The 18,779-nt window shown below is 39.2% G+C and overlaps 1 protein-coding gene across 4 annotated transcripts in view; it reads right to left on the bottom strand.

Moving 5' to 3' along the window:
• GOLGB1 (golgin B1) overlaps nucleotides 1-15,933 on the bottom strand; it is a 79,947-nt gene extending 64,014 nt beyond the window's left edge. For all 4 annotated transcript variants that reach the window (XM_027845287.1, XM_027845288.1, XM_027845289.1 and 1 more), the window contains exons 1-5: nucleotides 15,840-15,933; nucleotides 13,389-13,463; nucleotides 2,877-2,971; nucleotides 2,020-2,172; nucleotides 1,457-1,615 (exon numbers count right to left, since the gene is read on the bottom strand). In XM_027845287.1, the coding sequence (XP_027701088.1) occupies nucleotides 1,457-1,615; nucleotides 2,020-2,172; nucleotides 2,877-2,969 (405 nt within the window). In that variant the 5' untranslated portion in view covers nucleotides 2,970-2,971; nucleotides 13,389-13,463; nucleotides 15,840-15,933. The remainder of the gene's footprint in view (nucleotides 1-1,456; nucleotides 1,616-2,019; nucleotides 2,173-2,876; nucleotides 2,972-13,388; nucleotides 13,464-15,839) is intronic.
• Between the last annotated feature and the right edge of the window lie 2,846 nt (nucleotides 15,934-18,779).

Below are 18,779 nucleotides of genomic sequence, written 5' to 3'. Positions count from 1 at the left end.
AAAGAAAGAAAGAAAGAAAGAAAGAAAGAAAGAAAGAAAGAAAGAAAGAAAGAAAGAAAGAAAGAAAGAAAGAAAGAAAGAAAGAAAAGACAAGACAGGAAAATCAGCTGAACTAGACCAGGGATAACTTTGTTCAACCGCCCTCTGATTATTAATACAAAGCAAATAATAAAACAGGGAGATGTATGTTTCCCAAATGAATTTGTCACAATAATGGAGGAGGCCTAGCACAGAGTTAAAGAGGGATTCCCTATAGATGAGGTCCTCCAGATGCTCCTATTTGCAGATTACATTGTGCTCACTGTATCAAGATCTGAAACACCCCTGAGTGACTTCCTAAATGACATCTATAATTGCAGAATTGAGAATGGAAAGGGCCTTCAGCAGTCATCTAGAATAAAACCCTTACATAAAAGGAATTTCCACCATTAACATATCTAACAAATGGTACTCCAGTCTGCTTAAAGATCTACAAAAAAAGAGTAACTCACCTTCTCCTGAGGACGTCCCTTCCAATTTTGGCCAGTTTAAACTGTTAGGAAATTTTTCTTGACATCAAACCTAAACTTTCCTCTTTGCAACTTCCACCCAATCCTTCTTCCAAATGAGAGCCCATCAAGTATCTGAACCTGTTATCATGCACCCACTGAGTATTCATTTCACTATGTTAAACATCTCTAGGTCCTTCAACTGGTCCTCCTATAACATGAACTCAAGGCCCACCATTCTAACTGCCCTTCTCTGGATACTCTCCAGTTTATCAATGTCTGTGGTATCCAGAACTGAACACAATACTCTGGATGAACTATGAAGAGGAAAGAGTACAGAGGAACTATTACTTCCTTAGTACTGGAAATTCTAAACTCTTAACGTAGACCAAGGCAATATTAGTTTTTTGGATGAATCTCTCTAACAGAGCGGTAGACACCTCGGTCTCCAAAAATGGTCACAAAGGGTGACACTCTCTTCCCTCCTAGCTTTTCTTTTAAACCCTGGGTGGTATAAGTGGGCAAGTTCAATGGCAAACAGAATTCTCCTGTTTGAAGCAACTCTACCGTTAGTCAAAGTCTAAAAGGTCAGCACAAAAAACTCAGAACAAGGACCCTAAAGATAAATCTATCAAAACATGACCAGGTCATAGCAGGGCTTGTTTTTTTTTTTTTTTCCCATCAACAATCATACAATGTCCCTCTCCTGCCTTCACATCCTTCTTCTTCCCTCTTGCTTGTGCTAGGTAAGACTTGTCTGACTATTATCTGAAACTGATGATCAATTTAGTAGGTATTTCATGTCCCTGTTTTCTATGGGAACTCTACTCTTCTTGCATTTTGATATCTTGTCTGAAATTATAAGCTTTCCTTCCTGACAATGTACCATCTGGAGCGTATGATTTATGTTTTGATACCACAGAAGACGACTGCATTGTAAATATTTATTATACTCAATTCACCCATACCTTGTTAAGGAGCTGCTGTTTCTCTGACTGGGGTTCTTGAGATGTCCCCATCCCTCCTTGTGCTTTCATTTCTTCCATACGTTTATTCAGGGAGGCTAATCGGGCCTTCGCGTGAAGTTTCAATTTTGTCATTTTCATGTCTGCAGCTTTTCTTTCTTCCTACCAGAGAATAATGATGCTAAATGAAAAGACATTTATTTACCCACCAGTTAACTTATACATAATCACAGTGAATTTTAGTAGGCACCATCTATATGCTATAGCAGGGGTGGGGAACTTGCAGCCTCAAGGTCACATGTCATCTACGTCCTCAAGTATGGCCCTTTGACTGAATCTAAACTTCACAGAACAAATCTCCTTAATAAAAGGATTCGTTCTGCAAAACTTGGACTCAGTCAAAAGGCTGCGCCCAAGGACTTAGAAGACCACAGGTGACCTCAAGGCCACAGGTTCCCTACTCCTGTAGGAGTGTAATATAGTATTTGTCATTAATGAGCACAGAGAAGAGCTAAAATGAATTATTGATCTTTTATAAAATACTTTGAAAGAAAAAGAAATAGTACCTCTAAAATAATATCCTTCTGCTGTAACTGAGTATCTTTCTCTCGAATAACATCCTTCAGCTGTATCACCAGTTGCTCTGTGTGGGCCAATCGCTCCAGAATATCCTCATTCGTTCCATTGTTAAACGCCATGTCAGGCTCCTGTGTTAGTTCCTAGAATTGGGACCAAAAAAAAAAAATCCATCAAAAATAATGACACAACATACTCCAATATATTCAACATATTCCAGAATAATTTTCTTCATTCCTATCTTTTTTTTGCTCTGCTTAGTTTCTTTTTTATTTAAAAAAAAAAGATGAACTCCCATACCCTTATCTTCTTCCCATCTCAATACATTTTTTCTCAGATTACATTAACCTAAAAAGATCCCTTCTATATCAGCCAGTAGAAATAACAGAATAAACAATAAATGTAACAGTAAATGCGAAAGGGTATTAGGAACATAGCAATCTGATTTCTCAACTTATCATTCCAAATCTTTCCTTTGAAGTACAGTGAAAGTTATAAGGGAAATTATATTAGTGCTGCTTTTAAAAAACCAGAGGGGGCCCACATAGCTAGAATGATTTCCTAATCTGTATCCAGAATTTAGTTTTTGTCCAGTGGTGCCTTTATCATATTCTTTAACCACACATGTACAAATCCTATCCTGTCCTGTAGAAGCATTGACAGGGAGAAGAATTATTTTTTTTTTAAATTCATCTGCCACTAATCTAGGTAATTCATTAAAGTATTAATCTAGGGCAAGAAGTTCTTAAACTAAAGGTAAGAAATCCCCCTTATCTATTACATTCTTTTTCCCCAAAAAAGCAATGAGAATGACTCTTATTAACTCACAGTAAGAAAAATTACTTACTGGTTTTGGAAGTCCCACTATATCACCATCAGTGCCATCCCCTGATAACTCCTGCAGAACAGTATTCGCTATTCCTGACAGACGGCTCAGCATTTCTGCAACAAAAGAGCAATGTCAAAACTAAGGCACCTTCAAAAGGAGATGGGCTTCTTTTTACTGATACAGCTTACATCATACACAGAGGGCATAATAAAAATACCAAGCTGGTATTCATCATATGGAATCAGTGCTAGTATTAAGGAGGTTTTTTCTTTCTTTCTTTATCAATTATGTCTTCAAAGAGCTGCTACAAAGAAATTCATAAGCACATAGGGATTGGTCTCATATTGATATTCCTAACAACACCAACACAAAGATTTGAGTTACTATAAGTAAAATCCTCTTCAAAATTTCTCCTAATTATGTGGGAAATAATATACTCAAAGAGTGAGGTTTAATGCCTCTTTATTTTAATATGCCCTTAAATACAAACGACCCTCATTTGTGGTCAGTTGCCAAATCTAGCTGCTTTCTTTTCGTGCTGTTAATTTTAACTGAGCTATGGCCTACTCATATCTGGAAGAGTCAGAGAGAGTATAACATGTGTCCCTGTGTTTACAAGATAGGTTTCTTGGAGGGTTAGACGTTGCTTGCTTAAATAAAGTTACATAACCCTTACAAAATACAATACAAAATACTATTCCAACAGACTACTATCTTTTCCTTTAAAATGTAAATCTTTCAAAAAGTTTTTCTATAATAATTTCGTCAACTCTCTAACCTTCCAGCACGATTTCTGATCCCATTTCTCTCCTTTACTTTTAATACTTTTTTTGGGGGGGGCTAGGAATGGGGTTAAGTGACTTGCCCAGGGTCACACGGCTAGTAAGTGTTATGTGTCTGAGGCCAGATTTGAACTCAGTTCCTCCTGACTCCAGGGCCAGTACTTTATCTCTGTGCCACCTAGCTGCCCCCTCAATTTACTTTTAAAATGATGGTTCTGATCCTTCACAGTTATATTAACTGTATGTTAGCCTCTTCTTAAGTTTTTAACATATAAACTTTTTCATAGCAAAAATGCATTCACTATTCATTATCAGAATAGACTATGTACAAGCCAAATTTGTGTAAGGGCTTATACCCAAGTTTTATGCATTTTGCTAACTAGATCTTAAGAAATACTTTCTTTGGATCAGAAAACATTCATAGCTACTACACTGAATCTCACTGCTATAATGTCAACTGTTCCTTATCTATTGGAACCCTAGACAGGTCACTTAACCTTTCTGTAGTTCAATTTCTTCATGTATAAAAAGGAGGGGATGGGGAAGGGGTTAGACGCAATGACCTCTAAGGTCCCTTCCAGCGCTAAACCAATTATCTTGGATCCTCTTTTACTTAGAGAAATCACTGTATTTCTCTGGACAGTGAAGACAGTGGACCATGGCTGTGGAGTTAAAGGAACTGGATTCAAAGCCCACCTTTGATTCTTACTATTTGTAAGACTTTGGGCAAGTCACTTGACTCATCTGTAAAATTAGGGGACTGGACTAGATGACCTCTGAGATCTCCTCAAGAACTACGTCCATGATCTCTAAGGTCACTTTTAACTTTAATCTTATGATTTAAAAAAAAAATTTAAATGATTTCTTATAAACATTAAACATCAGCACCACTAATGGTTCTACTTTTTTTCACTTTGCATCATTTCATAAAGGTCATTCTAGACTTCTTTATATTCTTTATGCTTTATGTTCTTAATTGTATTAAAATATTTCATTATATTAATATAACACAATTTAATCATTATTAGGTGTTTTAGGCTACTTGCCATTTTAAAAAATTATTATAATACTGCCATGAAAATCTTCAAACACACTGCTCTGATTTTGTGATCTTTGTTTCTAAAATGGAGAAAATAAGTTAAATTTCTGAAGAATCCTAAACTTTTATATATAATACTTGGAATCCTTCACCTTTTTCTTTCTAATCTAGGCCACATTAGACACACATATTGGAGAGAACTAGCAGAAGAAGCCATCACTAGGTGGAGGAGCCAAAATGGCAGAGTAAAAGTAGTGACTTGCTTGAGCTCGCCCCCCAACCCCTCCAAATACCTGTAAAAAAAAATGGCTCTAAACAAATTTTAGAGCAGCAGAACCCACAAAAATACAGGGTGAAACAAATTTCCAGTCCAAACAACCTGGATGGTTGATGGGAAAGATGGGTGTCTGTTGCGCCAGGCTGAGAGAGGAGCACAGTTCAGCGTGGGCCATGCAAGCAAGACCAGGCCTCAGCAAACCCAGATCAGGCATCAGAGAACTGAATCAAGGGGAGCTGTGGTGGTTTCCAGACTTCTCAACCCACAAACGTCAAAGACCACTGAGAAGGTCAGTAGGAAAGGTCTGTGGGACCTTGGTGAGAGAGGACCTCAGTCCTGCCTAGTCCTGGTGCAGCCCCAGGGCAGCAGCTGCTTCCAGAGCTCCTGACCCACAGACAGAGGGGGAATCAAGCAGCTGATCAGAAGGGGATTACAGGGATCTCTTTGCTGGTGTAGAGGCAGGATTCTCTTGCTTTGCCCCTGCTTGGATCTGCGTAGTGTTCCTGGGGCGAGGAGGAGTGTTGGTGTTGTGTAGCTTGTGGCAGTGGTGGAGAGGGAATCCTCCTCACAGTTCCAAGACAGAAAAGAGAGCTTGTGGTCACTCATTGACCAGAGCACAGGCCAGAAAAGGAGTAAACACCTCACTTTTGATCATATCACCTTGGAAGAACTGAAAATTTACAGGTCCCTAGAAGTATCTCTGAAAACAACTACACAAAACCCCTGAAGCTTGGGACAGTACATCCTTTACAGTGGATGCATATCCCTACCTTAACAAAGAGTTTAAAAATTAAGTAATTGGCTGGGAACATAAGCAAACAACGCAAAAAAAGTCAGACCACAGAATTGTACTTTGGTGACAAAGAATATCAAAACATACAACCAGAAGAAGACAACAAAGTCAAAGCTCCTACATCCAAAGCCTCCAAGAAAAATACGAAGCTAATGACTTTATGAGAAATCAAGACATTATAAAACAAAACCAAAAGATGAAAAAATAGAAGACAATGTGAAATATCTCATTGGAAAAATTACTGACCTGGAAAATAGATCCAGAAGAGATAATTTAAAAATTACTGGACTATCTGAAAGCCATGATCAAAAAAAGAGCCTAGGCATCATCTTTGAAGAAATTATCAAGGAAAACTGCCCTGATATATTAGAACCAGACGGCAAAATAGAAATTAAAAGAATCCACCAAGCTCCTCCTGAAAGAGATCCCCAAAGGAAAACTCCTAGGAATATTGTAGCCAAATTCCAGAGTTCCCAGGTCAAGGAGAAAATATTACAAGCAGCCAGAAAGAAACAATTCAAGTATTACGGAAACACAATCAGGATAACACAAGATTTGGCAGCTTCCATGTTAAGGGACTGGAGGGCATGGAATATAATATTCCAGAGGGCAAAGGAGATAGGATTACAACCAAGAATCACCTACCCAGCAAAACTGAGTATAATCCTTCAGGGGAAAAAACAGACATTCAGTGAAATAGAGGACTTTCAAGCATTCTTGATGAAAAGACCAGAACTGAAGAGAAAAACTGATTTTCAAATACAAGACTCAAGAGAAGCATGAAAAGGTAAACAGGAAAAAGAAATCATAAGGGACTTATTAGAGTTGAACTGTTTACATTCCTACATGGAAAGATATTTGCAACTCATGAGACCTTTGTCAGTATTAGGGTAGTTGGAAGGGAAAAAAAAAATATATATTTTATATATATACACACACACACACACACACACACACACATACCTCCCTCCATACATACAGACAGAGGGCACAGGGTGAGTTGAAGATGAAGGGATGATATCTAAAAAATAAAATTGAGAAGTGAAAGAGGATTATATTGGGAGAAGGATAAAGGGAGAGGTAGAATGGGGTAAATTATCTCACATAAAACAGACAAGAAAAAGCTTTTACAGTGGAGGGGAAGCAGGGGAAGGTGCGAGGGAATGAGTGAATCTTACTTTCACTGGATTTGGCTTAAGGAGGGAATAACAGACATACTCAATTGGGCATGGAAAGCTATCTTGCCGTACAGGAAAATAGGGGGGAAGGGGATAAGAAGGGAGGATATGATAGAGGGGAGGGCAGACTGGGGGAGGGGGTAATCAGAAGCAAACACTTTTGAGGAGGGACAGGGTCAAAGGACAGAACAGAATAAATGGGGGAGTGGGATAGGATGAAGGGAAATATAGTTTTAATAATGACTATTATGGAAGTGTTTTGTATGACTGCAAATGTATAACGCGTATTGAGTTGTTTGCCTTCTCAACAAGGGTGGGTGGGGAGGGAAGGAGGAGAGAATTTGGAACCCAAAGTTTTAAAAACAAATGTTAAAATTTGTTTTTACATACAACTGAGAAATAAGATATACAGGCAATGGGATACAAAAATCTATCCTGCCCTACAGGAAAATAGAAGGGGAAGGGGATAAGAGAAGTAGGGGTGATAGAAGGGAGGGCAGATTAGGGGAAGGGGTATTCAGAATGCACACCATCTTGGGGTGGGGGGAGTGGAGTGATGGGGAGAAAATCTGGAACTCAAAATCTTATGGAAGTGAATGTTGTAAACTAAAAATTAATTAATTAATTTAAAAAAAAAAAAGAAAAAGAAGCCATCACTAGTGAGGACAGCGGTAGACAATATCCTTATCTGATGATTCAAACTGTACAACTAGACTATGGTCAATATAGAACCACAATTTTTCTCATAATTAACACATAGGTAAGTACCAAGCTGCCCTTCCAATTTCTGATGTGCTCTCTTCAGTTATAAAAGTCTAGAATAAAAATTAAAATTATGATAATCAAAAACCTTTTTATTATGTACCTAATTTTATATACCACCATCCAAAGCAAATGATAATAGAATCTTCCCTATCTATGTCACACCTACTAAATCTCAAAATTTTCCAGGTAATTTAGAAAGAGATGGGGGGGAATCTCATTTTAAAGATAATAATACTGGTCAAGAATTTATTATAGGGTGTCCCAAAAGTCTTAGTAGAGTCTTAAGTTTTGTTAACTTAAAATTGCACAAACACTTCTGGCATACCCTATATAATAACAGCTTGATTTACAGTTATAATGATTTGATACAGTTACAAATGATTTACAGTTACAAAAAACTTTTGCACACATCATCTAATTTATTTCTCAATCACCTTATAAAGGAGATAGTGCAAGTACTATCATACATGTTTTAAAGATAAGGGTAAGCATTAATGTAGCATGCTGTGAGAGGCAGGGTAGTATAATAGTAAGTGCCCTGGACTTGGTGTTAGTAGAGACCAGGGCTCAAATACTGACTGACACTGACTAGCCCCTGCAATCAAGGTTAAATCACATATTAACCTTTCTCAGGCTCAATTTCATCATCTGTAAAATGGTAATAACATCACCTGTATCTATTTCATATGGTTGTTCGGAATATCAAATGAGATACTGTACATGAAGTGCTTTGTGAACCTTAGAAAAGTTTATACAAATGTTAACTATTATTTCAACTCCAAATACAGTCAAATGCCAAGTTCAGTACCTATTTCTTTGCAACCTTACTAAACACAAACTTTTCTCATCAAATCTCTCAACCAGATCAACTACTTATACCTGAAATGGCCAGAAGGGAATAATATTTTATACTTTTTACTAAAAAAGATTCTGATACAACCATGTGGCATGCTGGTGACCCTTGGCTCTCTGAGACTATGCCATGAAAGCACAAGCTTTGACAGGGTCTTCTAAGTCAGAAATACTTTGGGTACAGCCCCAGCAACAGAGAAGTATAAAAAGGACCTGACAAAGTTTTTTTCATCTTAGATTCAAAGAGAATACAAAACATCCATTCACCAACATGGACACTTGAAATGTCTATAAATAAAAGTATGTTTGCTTAGGACACAACGCTCCAAACCAGGTCATTATGTACTCTAATTTTTTTTTTTTTATTGGATCTGTGATTTCATTGGAATAAGCAACTCCCAGTGAGAAAACTCCCTTCTACTAATGTTGATGAACACCAGCTTTGTAACCTATAGAAATCTGCCTAAGGCACTGAGAGGCTAAGAGACTCTCCCCAAGTCACTGTCAGTATGTGTCAGAGACAGAACTTGAACCTAGGCACTCCTGACTCCAAGGTTGTCTCTCCCTCTTGTCTAGAGACTAGAGTTTAGAATCTTCCCTCTTGAACTTGATCTTAGGTACTACAATACAAAGTTAGCCATAGAGAAGTACAGCAAAAAAATGTGTTGGGAAGTAAAGTTAAGATGAAGAAATAAAAGAGGCCAAAGGCCTCAGAAATCTCAAACCTGTATAATATGAATACTTTTTTTCAAGAAATCAAGTGAAAGGCACTGGATGGCAAGTATTTAACAAAAAAAAAAATTTGACCATATCATAACAGACAAGAAACAAATGGTTATGGATGTAGGAATCATTTCAGAATCAGCTGTAGTACATGCAATCAGATCAACTGGTTATAGCCAACAACAAAATAAACACAAAATTATGAGAATAAAAAACTTATAACAGCTCCAAGGCAACATATTTAAACATTTAAAGAAGTTGCTGAATCTGAAAAAAGGAAATGCAGTTGAATTCAACAAACACTTTTATTAAGCATCTATTTTGTGCACCTACTTTAACAAACTAGTGGTACAAAGATGAAAATTATCAGTTCCTGTAAGCCCATTAAGTGATGAATGACTAACAAGTTGTGGTATATGGTTGTGATGGAATACTACTGTGCTATAAGAAATGATGAGCTTCATGATTTTAGAAAAATATGGAAAGACTTGCATGAAATAATAAAGAGCGAAATAAGCAGAACCAAGAGAATGTTGTATACAGTAACAGTAATACTGTTTTAAGAACAACTTTGAGCAACCAAGTCATGTTGACTATGATAAATACCCAAATTAACTACAAAGGACCTATGAAAGAAGATGCTATCTGCATCCAGAGAAAGAACTGATAAATAGAAGTAATGTATAGTATGGATTTACATACACACATATTTGTGTCTAATTAATGGTAGCCATGGAGGAGGAAGGGGGGTAAGAAGAAAAAAAAAGTTACATGATAACTTTATTACATATATAAAAGGAAAAGGAAAAGTTTCATATGTAATTCTCTTTTTTTCTATTCTACTTTGTTATGGAAATGCTTGTTTGATTTCTTAAATTCAGAATAAAAAGAAAAAAAGTAACAGCTCCTTTCTTCAAGGAGCTAACATTTTATAGAGAGGTTAAAACATCATCATCATTACATTCTTATGGTAATTTCCAAGTGTTTTCCATATATTATCTTGTTTATGCTTCATAATAGCCCCATGTATAAAGTACTATAGTTTTTGTTATTCCCATTTTACAGATGGAAAAACTGAAACAGATTAAGTGATTTGTCTATGGTCACATGACTGGCAAATGTCAGAGGCAGGATTCAAACTAAATCTCTGCCGACTCAAGTCTTGTATTCTTTCCACTACAACATCTTGCCTTTTAAATATGTACAAAGAAAAATAAATACAAGATAATTTGAGGAGGAAGACAGCACTAACTACTAGGGGAATGAGAGAAGGCTTCATAGAGAAACTTATTTCCTAAAAGAGGCCTTGAATGAAGGATTCCAAAAGCCAGAGGTGAGAAAAGAACGTATTCCAAGCTTGTGTTGATGCGTGAAGGTGGTGATAAAACTGCTGAGTTTAGAGAACACTTAGAGATCTAGTTTGGCTAGAATATAGAGTTCCTCAAGAGGAGAAAGATGGCCAGATTATAGAAGATCTTAAATGACAAACTGAGGCATTTACATCTTTCATCCTAAAGGCAACAAGGAATCACCAACAGTACTGAAGCAGAGAAGCTACATGGTCAAACCTGTGCCTTAGGAAGATAATTTGACAGCTATGTGGAACGTAAACAGGAGAAGGGAGAGATTACAAGCTGACAGACCAGTTAGGAGGCTATTACAATAATCTAGGGGAGGTGATAAAAGTAGATATTGGGTCTGATAATCATTCTTTCTTAAATAAGTTTAAATGATTTTTTAAAAAATACCACAACAGGGAAGCCAGAACCAGAAACCGCCTCAGCCAGAAAACATTTGACCTCCTGCTAAGCAGTGGCATCAACACAAGTTTAGAGCACAAGCTCATATTTAAAGAATGATTTAAGATTATTTGTACACTCCCCTCATAACATAGCATAAAGCAGGAATGACAAAGGGACTTGCTACCAAATCATCCTAAGAACTTAAGAGATGAAACTAGAAGAAGAAAAATAAATAGAAATAAAATGGAAGAGACCAACATTTCTATAGAAATTTATTCTCATTATTTATGAAAGCAGAACCACATTTGGACTATTTACTTCAACAATCCCATTGTTATGTGATTAAGTAGAAATAGCCTTTAAAATGAAATAAAGAAGAACTGATGAACCTGACCAATATATATTGAAGAAATCTGTATGGAAGGTGACAAAATTCTAAAAGCATTCCAGGATTGATTTTCAAGATCTCTTAAAGCGGAGAAGATTCCAAAAGAATGAAAATGATCATCCACGGCATTATTGCAAGAAAAAAGAAAAAAAGCAATTATAAAGATTTCAAAACTTCCCCCAATATCTTCTGGAGGGGACCAATGTGCTTTCTAATTATTTCTATAAAATCTTTATCAAAATGGTCTCTGCATATATAAAAATATCCTACATGAAAATGAGAAGAAAACAGGCTTTTAATTTAAAGCGATGGAAAAGATAACATCCAAGTGTTTTTTTATTATTTCTGGATCACCAAAAAAGCAATTAGTTCCCTAAAACAAAAACAACTATAATGACTCTGCTCCAACAAGAGATATTTCTCATGCATATGTTTAGGTGATAGGATTCCTTAATAGATGCAACCATAAAGATAACTTTGGCCAATGATCTGCTGAATATCAACACCGACTGATCATAAAGCAAGGAGATATAATCTCACCAAAGGTATTTCTAAGACATGGTAACAAGAAAAGGAGTTGGTCCAATCATGGTGAGAGTAGTAAGCCTAGAGATAACCTGAGAGTTGTACTGGTATCCATGAAATAGGAAAGGAACCAGAGGAAGGCAGCCAGTGCATTGCACAGAAACTCCACGTAGGATAAAATATCAGTGAGAACTACATAAAGATGAACGGATGGCTTCTAATCTGCACTGGGGAAGGGAATATCCATAATGTTAAAATTATAGATTTGATGAACTGTCAAGGTCAAGAATAGGTACGCTTTACAAGAGGAAAGCAAAAGTAACTACATACCTAGAATGGAGAGCTAAGATCACAAATATTTAAGCTCTATGCTAAACAGGTCGGAGCAGGAGGCCCTTCTCAGATCAATATGAGAAATCTTCCACAAAAGAAGTAGCCTCTCAGTACGGAAGAGAGTCAGTTTGCTGGACTCTCAGAGTTTTCTCCCTCATCACCCGTTCCCACATTCCCCACTATTATCAATGAAACTTTTAGTGCCCATTAAGAGTGTACAAAAAGCATAAGAGACTGGCCCTGTGCATAAATTGCTTAAAATCTTGTTGAGAGAAAACACATATACAGATATATATGACTAGTAAACATGCAAATATATTTTATATATATATATATATTTGTATTTATACATCTATAGCAGCTTGGTATAGTGAAAAGAGTAATGGACTTGGGGGTCCGAAGACCTAGGTTTGGTACTGTCACTTATCAGTCATGTAATATTAGGCCATCACTTCAACTCTTCATTCTTCAGTTTCCTCATCAATAAAACGGGAATACTATAGTATTTACCTCACAGAATTCTTATATCAAATAATATAACATATATTATAAAGTCCTTTGCAAACCTTGAAGTGATGTGTGTACGTATGTGTGTACATGTATGTATGTAGGTAATGTAAACTACTACTTCTATTACATATCCAGCTTGGCAGAAAGTAAAGGAGATAAAATTTTAGGCAACGGAAAGCATTAAAAAGTAAAAACATTAACAAGGAAGTCTGGACTCAAGGTATGCTCTATTGCCAGTTCCAGGTGTAAAAGCTAAGAATTACCTTTCCAGCTTTGCTTCATTCATACATATATATATGGCATCACCAAATACTGCAAGTTTCCTCCATGTTTGTAAAAATTCTTGCATTTTTTCCCCATCACAATGATTATCCTACTCCTGACAGCTAACAGCCTTCTCTAGATCTAGATCACAATCACAGAATTTAGAATAGGAAGGGATCTTAGAAGTCATCATCTAGTATAATACCCTCATTTCAGATTAGGAATCTGAGGCCCAGATAGATTGAGTGACTTGGCTCAGCCTATCTGCTTCATACCTTACTATAATTAATACCCTCCGTCCAAGTCATATTACAAAGAGCTGTAATTTTCCATAAGCTTGTTTCGGTCATATCACTCACCTGTTCAGAAAGTTATAATGGCTGCCAAATACTTTCACAACCAAATTAAAGTGCTTCATTGGACTTTATGCAGGCCTGGAAGGAAAAAGAGAACAAAAGCATTTTATGTACTTGCTATCTGTTAATTGGTTTGGTCCCTCCCTGTTAAAGGGCTAGGGATTTGGTTTAAAATTTTACTTCATGTTTTTAAATTTATTGAACTATTTCTCCTTATTGACATTTTTAAAGCTTATAATAAGCACTTTTTTAAAAAAAATTGATTTTTAAAGCTTTGTTGACCAATTGTCAACTTCCTTTTCATCACATCTGCTTTCCTTCATCATCTACTTTATCATATACTCCACCCCAACCAATTCAACAAGCATTTATTAAATGTCCACTACAAACAAAGCATCGCTCTAGGTGCTGGGGAATACAAAGACAAGATGGAAAACAAATATTAACAAGGAAGTCGAACTCCCCATTTTTCATTCCCCTACTGGTTTGGTAACTCCATCTTCAAAATATTATACCCCCTTTCCAACCATCAACCATGTTATTTCCCTCCTTCTAAACTCTGCTCAAGCCTCCTTTCCTGTTAGAGGCCTCAAGCAATGGACTCAGAAATCACATCTAGAATCTAGCCCCAGCATCCACACTTGCAGCATCTTGAGCAAGTCACACAATCTCTCCGGATTTCAATTTCCTCATCTATAAAGTGGACGTTTGATCTGCCTATCTCACAGGTTGTTATGAGGTTAAATGGAACAAAGTACATGAAAAAATAAACTCCATCCAAAGGTGATACATTAAAAAGCCTGCAAGGTCTTGCCTGCGCAGGCTAAGACACTCCCTACACCCTTAAGCTATCCATTAACACTGGAATAAGTGTTCGACAATAACAGACTCATTCATTCAATAAACATTTATTAAATATCACCTATGTGCTAAGCACTGAGGATACAAACAAGAGGCATAAGACAGTCCCTACCCTCAAGAAAGGTACAATCTAAAGGCAAAGACAACATGCAAACAAATATGTACAAAGTAAGTCATATACTGGACAAACAGGAAATGATTGAGTGAAAGCACTGGCATTAAGAGGAGTTAGGGAAGACAGCAACAGATTTGCTTCTGTCCTTTCCACTCCTCTGCCTTTGCATTTGTTTTGCTAGTCACCTTAACTTAGACAGCCAGCGCCATAATTTACTCATTCATCCATTCATCAGATAAACATTTATTAAGTGCCTACTATGTGCCAGGTACTGTGCTAAGTGCTGGAGATACAAAAAGAGGCAAAAGGTTGTCTCTGCCCTCAAGAAACTTACAATCTACTAAAGAAGTCAACATGCAAACAAATACATACAAAGCAAGCCAAACATAGGATAAATGGGAAATGATTATAAGGGAAAGCACTGGAATCAAGAAAGGTTAATAACGGCTTATTATTATTAATAACCCTTTATTAAAGGGCTAATAAGAAAGCAATAACCGATTTGTATTTGCCACTGTGCTTTACACTCTGCCTTCGCATTTGTTTTGCTAGTCTCCCTGACTTAAGAGATCCAACGCCATAATGAAGGCTGACGTAATCCTCACAGTTGCTGGCAAACAGAGCAAGCTTTTTTCCCCCCTTTTTGGGGGGGATGGGGAAAGGACAAAAATAAATTGTCTCTCAGGTTTTTCTTCCAGTTAATTCATAAATTTATCAGAATGCAAATGTCCGAGCAAAAAGATTTATTCTTACTCTGCCCGTTTATGCCGGCATTACCTAGGAACCAAAATCACTTTTAGCTCTCTTTCTCGGTAAAAGTGGGGGGGGGGAAATATTCCGGTTTCCTGCCAGCTCTGACAGTCCTGGAGGTCGCTCATCGCTGTCCACTGTCTGGCCACCCGCCAAGACCTTGAGATGGGTCTGAGTGGGTTGGCCATCCTTCCTATCACTGAAGTCCAGGCCGCCCCGACTAGGGTGTCCTATTATACGGCCGGGCCATTCGTCCTATTTTCCAGTTTTTATTCTGACACCCCCGATGGGTTGTGGGGGGAGGAAGACGAGGCCTATCCCTTTCCCAGCGCGGGGCCAAACGTCCCGAAGTCCAGGAAGACAGACACCGAAATGGGAGGTGGTGGCGGGAGCTCTGGGCCAGACCTGCGGGGACGGGGCAACGGGGGAGGGGAGCCGCGTCCTACCCGCCCCCCACCCCAGGCGGGGGCCTGAGGCGAACAAGTGCCAGCGCGGGGGCGGGGATGCAGCCGAGCAGCCTCGAGGGAAGGGAAGCGGGAGCCGGAGGGGGCGGGGTCCCACGCACCACCCGGACTCAGTCGTGCGCCCGGAGCCGGGGGCGGGTGGCGGAATCGCTCTCACCCCTCCCTTCCCCCCGCGACCGCGGCTCCAAGGGAGGGGGGAGGGGAGGGAGAACGCGGGGGCAACCGTTAAAGGCCGCTCGCGCCGGGAAAGCCCGCCTTACTCACCTGGAAAAGGCTGCAGATGAAGCCTCCGGCCCCGCTACCCCTGACTCCCGCAACTAGCCACGTCAGTCCCGGAACCCGGCCAGAGGCACCGTCTTCCTCCTTTTCCTGAGAAAATATTCGCCAATTGGAATGGAGACAAAGAGACGGAGGGGCAGTGGGCCAATCAGAACAACCGGTCCTTGGGCGTTACCAAGGAGACCCGACACACCCCCATCCTCCCCTTTCTTTAATTGTGTAACGCCCAACAACAAAGATTCGAACCAATCAACGACGGGTAACTCGGCTTCCTCAAAAGAACAGCCAATAAATCTTGCGGCATGGAAATAGGGTGGGGTCTGGTGGAGGCGGGGGAGGGCGGAGGCGAAGGGGAGGGTGCCCGGAGGTAGTGTCCCGGGGTGTCCCGGTGAAGAAAGACCCGGAAGCGGATGTGAAGGACGAAAAGAGATCGAAAAGAAGGTGGAGTGGGAGGTGTTTTGGGTGGCTTGGCCGAGCTCGTCAAGTTTACACCCATAGGCTCCCCGACGGCTTCTTAAAGCGTCTCAGCCCTGTGATTTGTGGGGGAATTGTCAGAGTTGGAACTTCCGGTTTCGACTAATGTTTGGTTTCCAAGGAGATGAACTCTCGTCTGTCCTGCAGAGCAAGGCCATTGCTGGAACTGGCTTCATTGAGAAAACTGGATGTGCTTGACTTTTAGATGGGGTTGACACCAGGAATTACCGACCCGATCCTGAGGCACGCGCCTTTGGATTTCCTGTTCTTGCCCACGATCCGTAAGACAAATCACTGCATCTCCGAGCTGAAAGTTTTCCGATCTTTAGTTAACTACACAGTATTATTGTGAAGGTCAAATGAAATAAAAGCGCTTTGCAAACTTTAAAGTCTTATGCAAATATCACCGTCTAAGTTGATCTTCTCACTTTTTGAAAATGAGGAAAGTGGCCCAGAGTGGTGACTTGCCCAAAGTCGTAGAACCAAGTCCAGAGACTGCGCTGCAGTTCAGACCAGTGCTCTTTCCCCTTTGGTAGTCTGGTTTCTATCCCACCACTTAAATGAAACTGCTCACCAAGGTCGCCAATTTATCTCTCTACTGCTAAATCCAATAGTGTTTGACTCTGCTGATACATACACACACACCCCACCTACACACACACACACCCCACCTAGCATTTTCATCCATAGAATGAGAGGGTAGGCTTATATAATACATAAGGCTCTAAAGTTTGCAAAGCCTTTACATATATTATCTCACTTGATTCTCACAACAATGAATCAACGAGCATTTTTCAAGCTCTTACTATGTGCCAGACTCTGCTAAGCTCTGGAGATACAAAGGAAGGCAGAAAGGGTCCCCACCCTCTGGAGGTTAAGTTAAAATACAAAATGTGTGAGGGGCAATATATAATCAGTCATACTAGAAAAATAGTCTGGAGTCTGACGGCAGAGATGACATGCAAACAACTATGTATAAGCAAAATCTGTACAGGATAAATTGAAAGTAATTTCACAGCAAAGGCACTAAGCATTAAGGGAGAGAGGTAGGACTTCTTGCAGAAGCCAGTGGGTGGAGATCAGGGAGAAAGCATTCCAGTCATGGGGGATAGGCTGTGGAAAATGCAGGAAAATCTAAAGATGGAGCTTCTTGTGGGAGGAACAAAAAGGAAAGCCAGTGTCACTGGATCATAGAGCACACAGAGAGGAGCAAAGTGTAAGAAAACTGTCAAAGCGGGAAAGGGCCAGATTATGGAAGGCTTTAAAAGCCAAACAGAAGCTTTTGTATCTGGAGTTAATAGGGAGCTACTGCAGTTTGTTTATTGAGGGAAGTGAGGACAGACTGCCACATTAGGAAAATCCCTGTGTTAGCTGAGTGGAGAAGTAAGAAGAGATTAAGACATTAAGACGAAGACACCAACCAGCGGGCTATCTCTCTGGGTCATGAGATGATCAGGGCCTCCCCAAGGTCATAGAGGAGGGGAAAGGGTTGCATAGGAGAGGTGTTGTGAAGGTAGAATTAACAGGACTTGGCAATTGATTGGATGTGGGGTGTGAGAATGAGGAGTGGAGGATGATCCCTAAGTTGTTAAATCATGGTCCTGTGAAATAGAAAAACTGAGGTTCACAGGTTTTGTTTTAGTAATGACTGATATTCTTTGGGAAAGAACAAGGAAACTTTTGCTGGATCCTTTTCAGTCTCCTTTGCAACCTGAACCCCAACTCTGTGTAGGTGTACCTCAAGGATCTATATTGAGCCCTCTATTAATGGTCTTATTCCCTCCAATGGACTCTATTATCACTACTATGCCAGTGATTCCCAACTCCACATATCTTTCACTTCTTTCCTGAGCTTCAGTCCCATCTCATCAACTGTCTATTAGACATTTCTTCCTAGATGTCTTGTGGGAATTTCAAATTCAACAAGCCCAAAACAAAATCATTTTTTTCTCGTAACCACACCACTCCTCCTATTTCTGTAAAGGGCACTGCTATCCTTCCAAGTCACCTGGGTTTGCACCCTAGGAGTCATCATTGAGTCTTCACTGTCACTCCACCTTCCCATATCCAATTAGTTGCCTAATTCTGTTGATTCTACCTCCCCAACAACTTTCACATCCATCCCCTTCCCTTCACTTACATAGCCAACACCTTAGTTAAGACCCTCACTGTTTCTCATAGCCCCTCTCCTCTCCATCCATTGTTCACAAAACTGCCGAACAGATATGCCTGACCATCTTATTCCTTACTGCCACTAGGACAAAATACAAATTCCTCTGCTTGGCACTTATAGCCATTCACTATCTGACTACAGACTCTTTTTTTCCAGGATGATTGATTATAAATGAGTGTTCACACATTTTGTAACCCAACTTAATTGGACTCTTTGATGTTCCATATGACATTTCATCTCCTATCTTTTTTCATCTCCTACTTTTTCACAAGCTGTTT

This window comes from Vombatus ursinus, unplaced genomic scaffold (assembly GCF_900497805.2).
Source record: "Vombatus ursinus unplaced genomic scaffold, bare-nosed wombat genome assembly UNPS02014959.1, whole genome shotgun sequence".
Taxonomy (NCBI): domain Eukaryota; kingdom Metazoa; phylum Chordata; class Mammalia; order Diprotodontia; family Vombatidae; genus Vombatus; species Vombatus ursinus.
The sequence above is the reverse complement of the archived record's forward strand: the minus strand, read 5'-3'. Positions and strand labels throughout refer to the sequence as shown.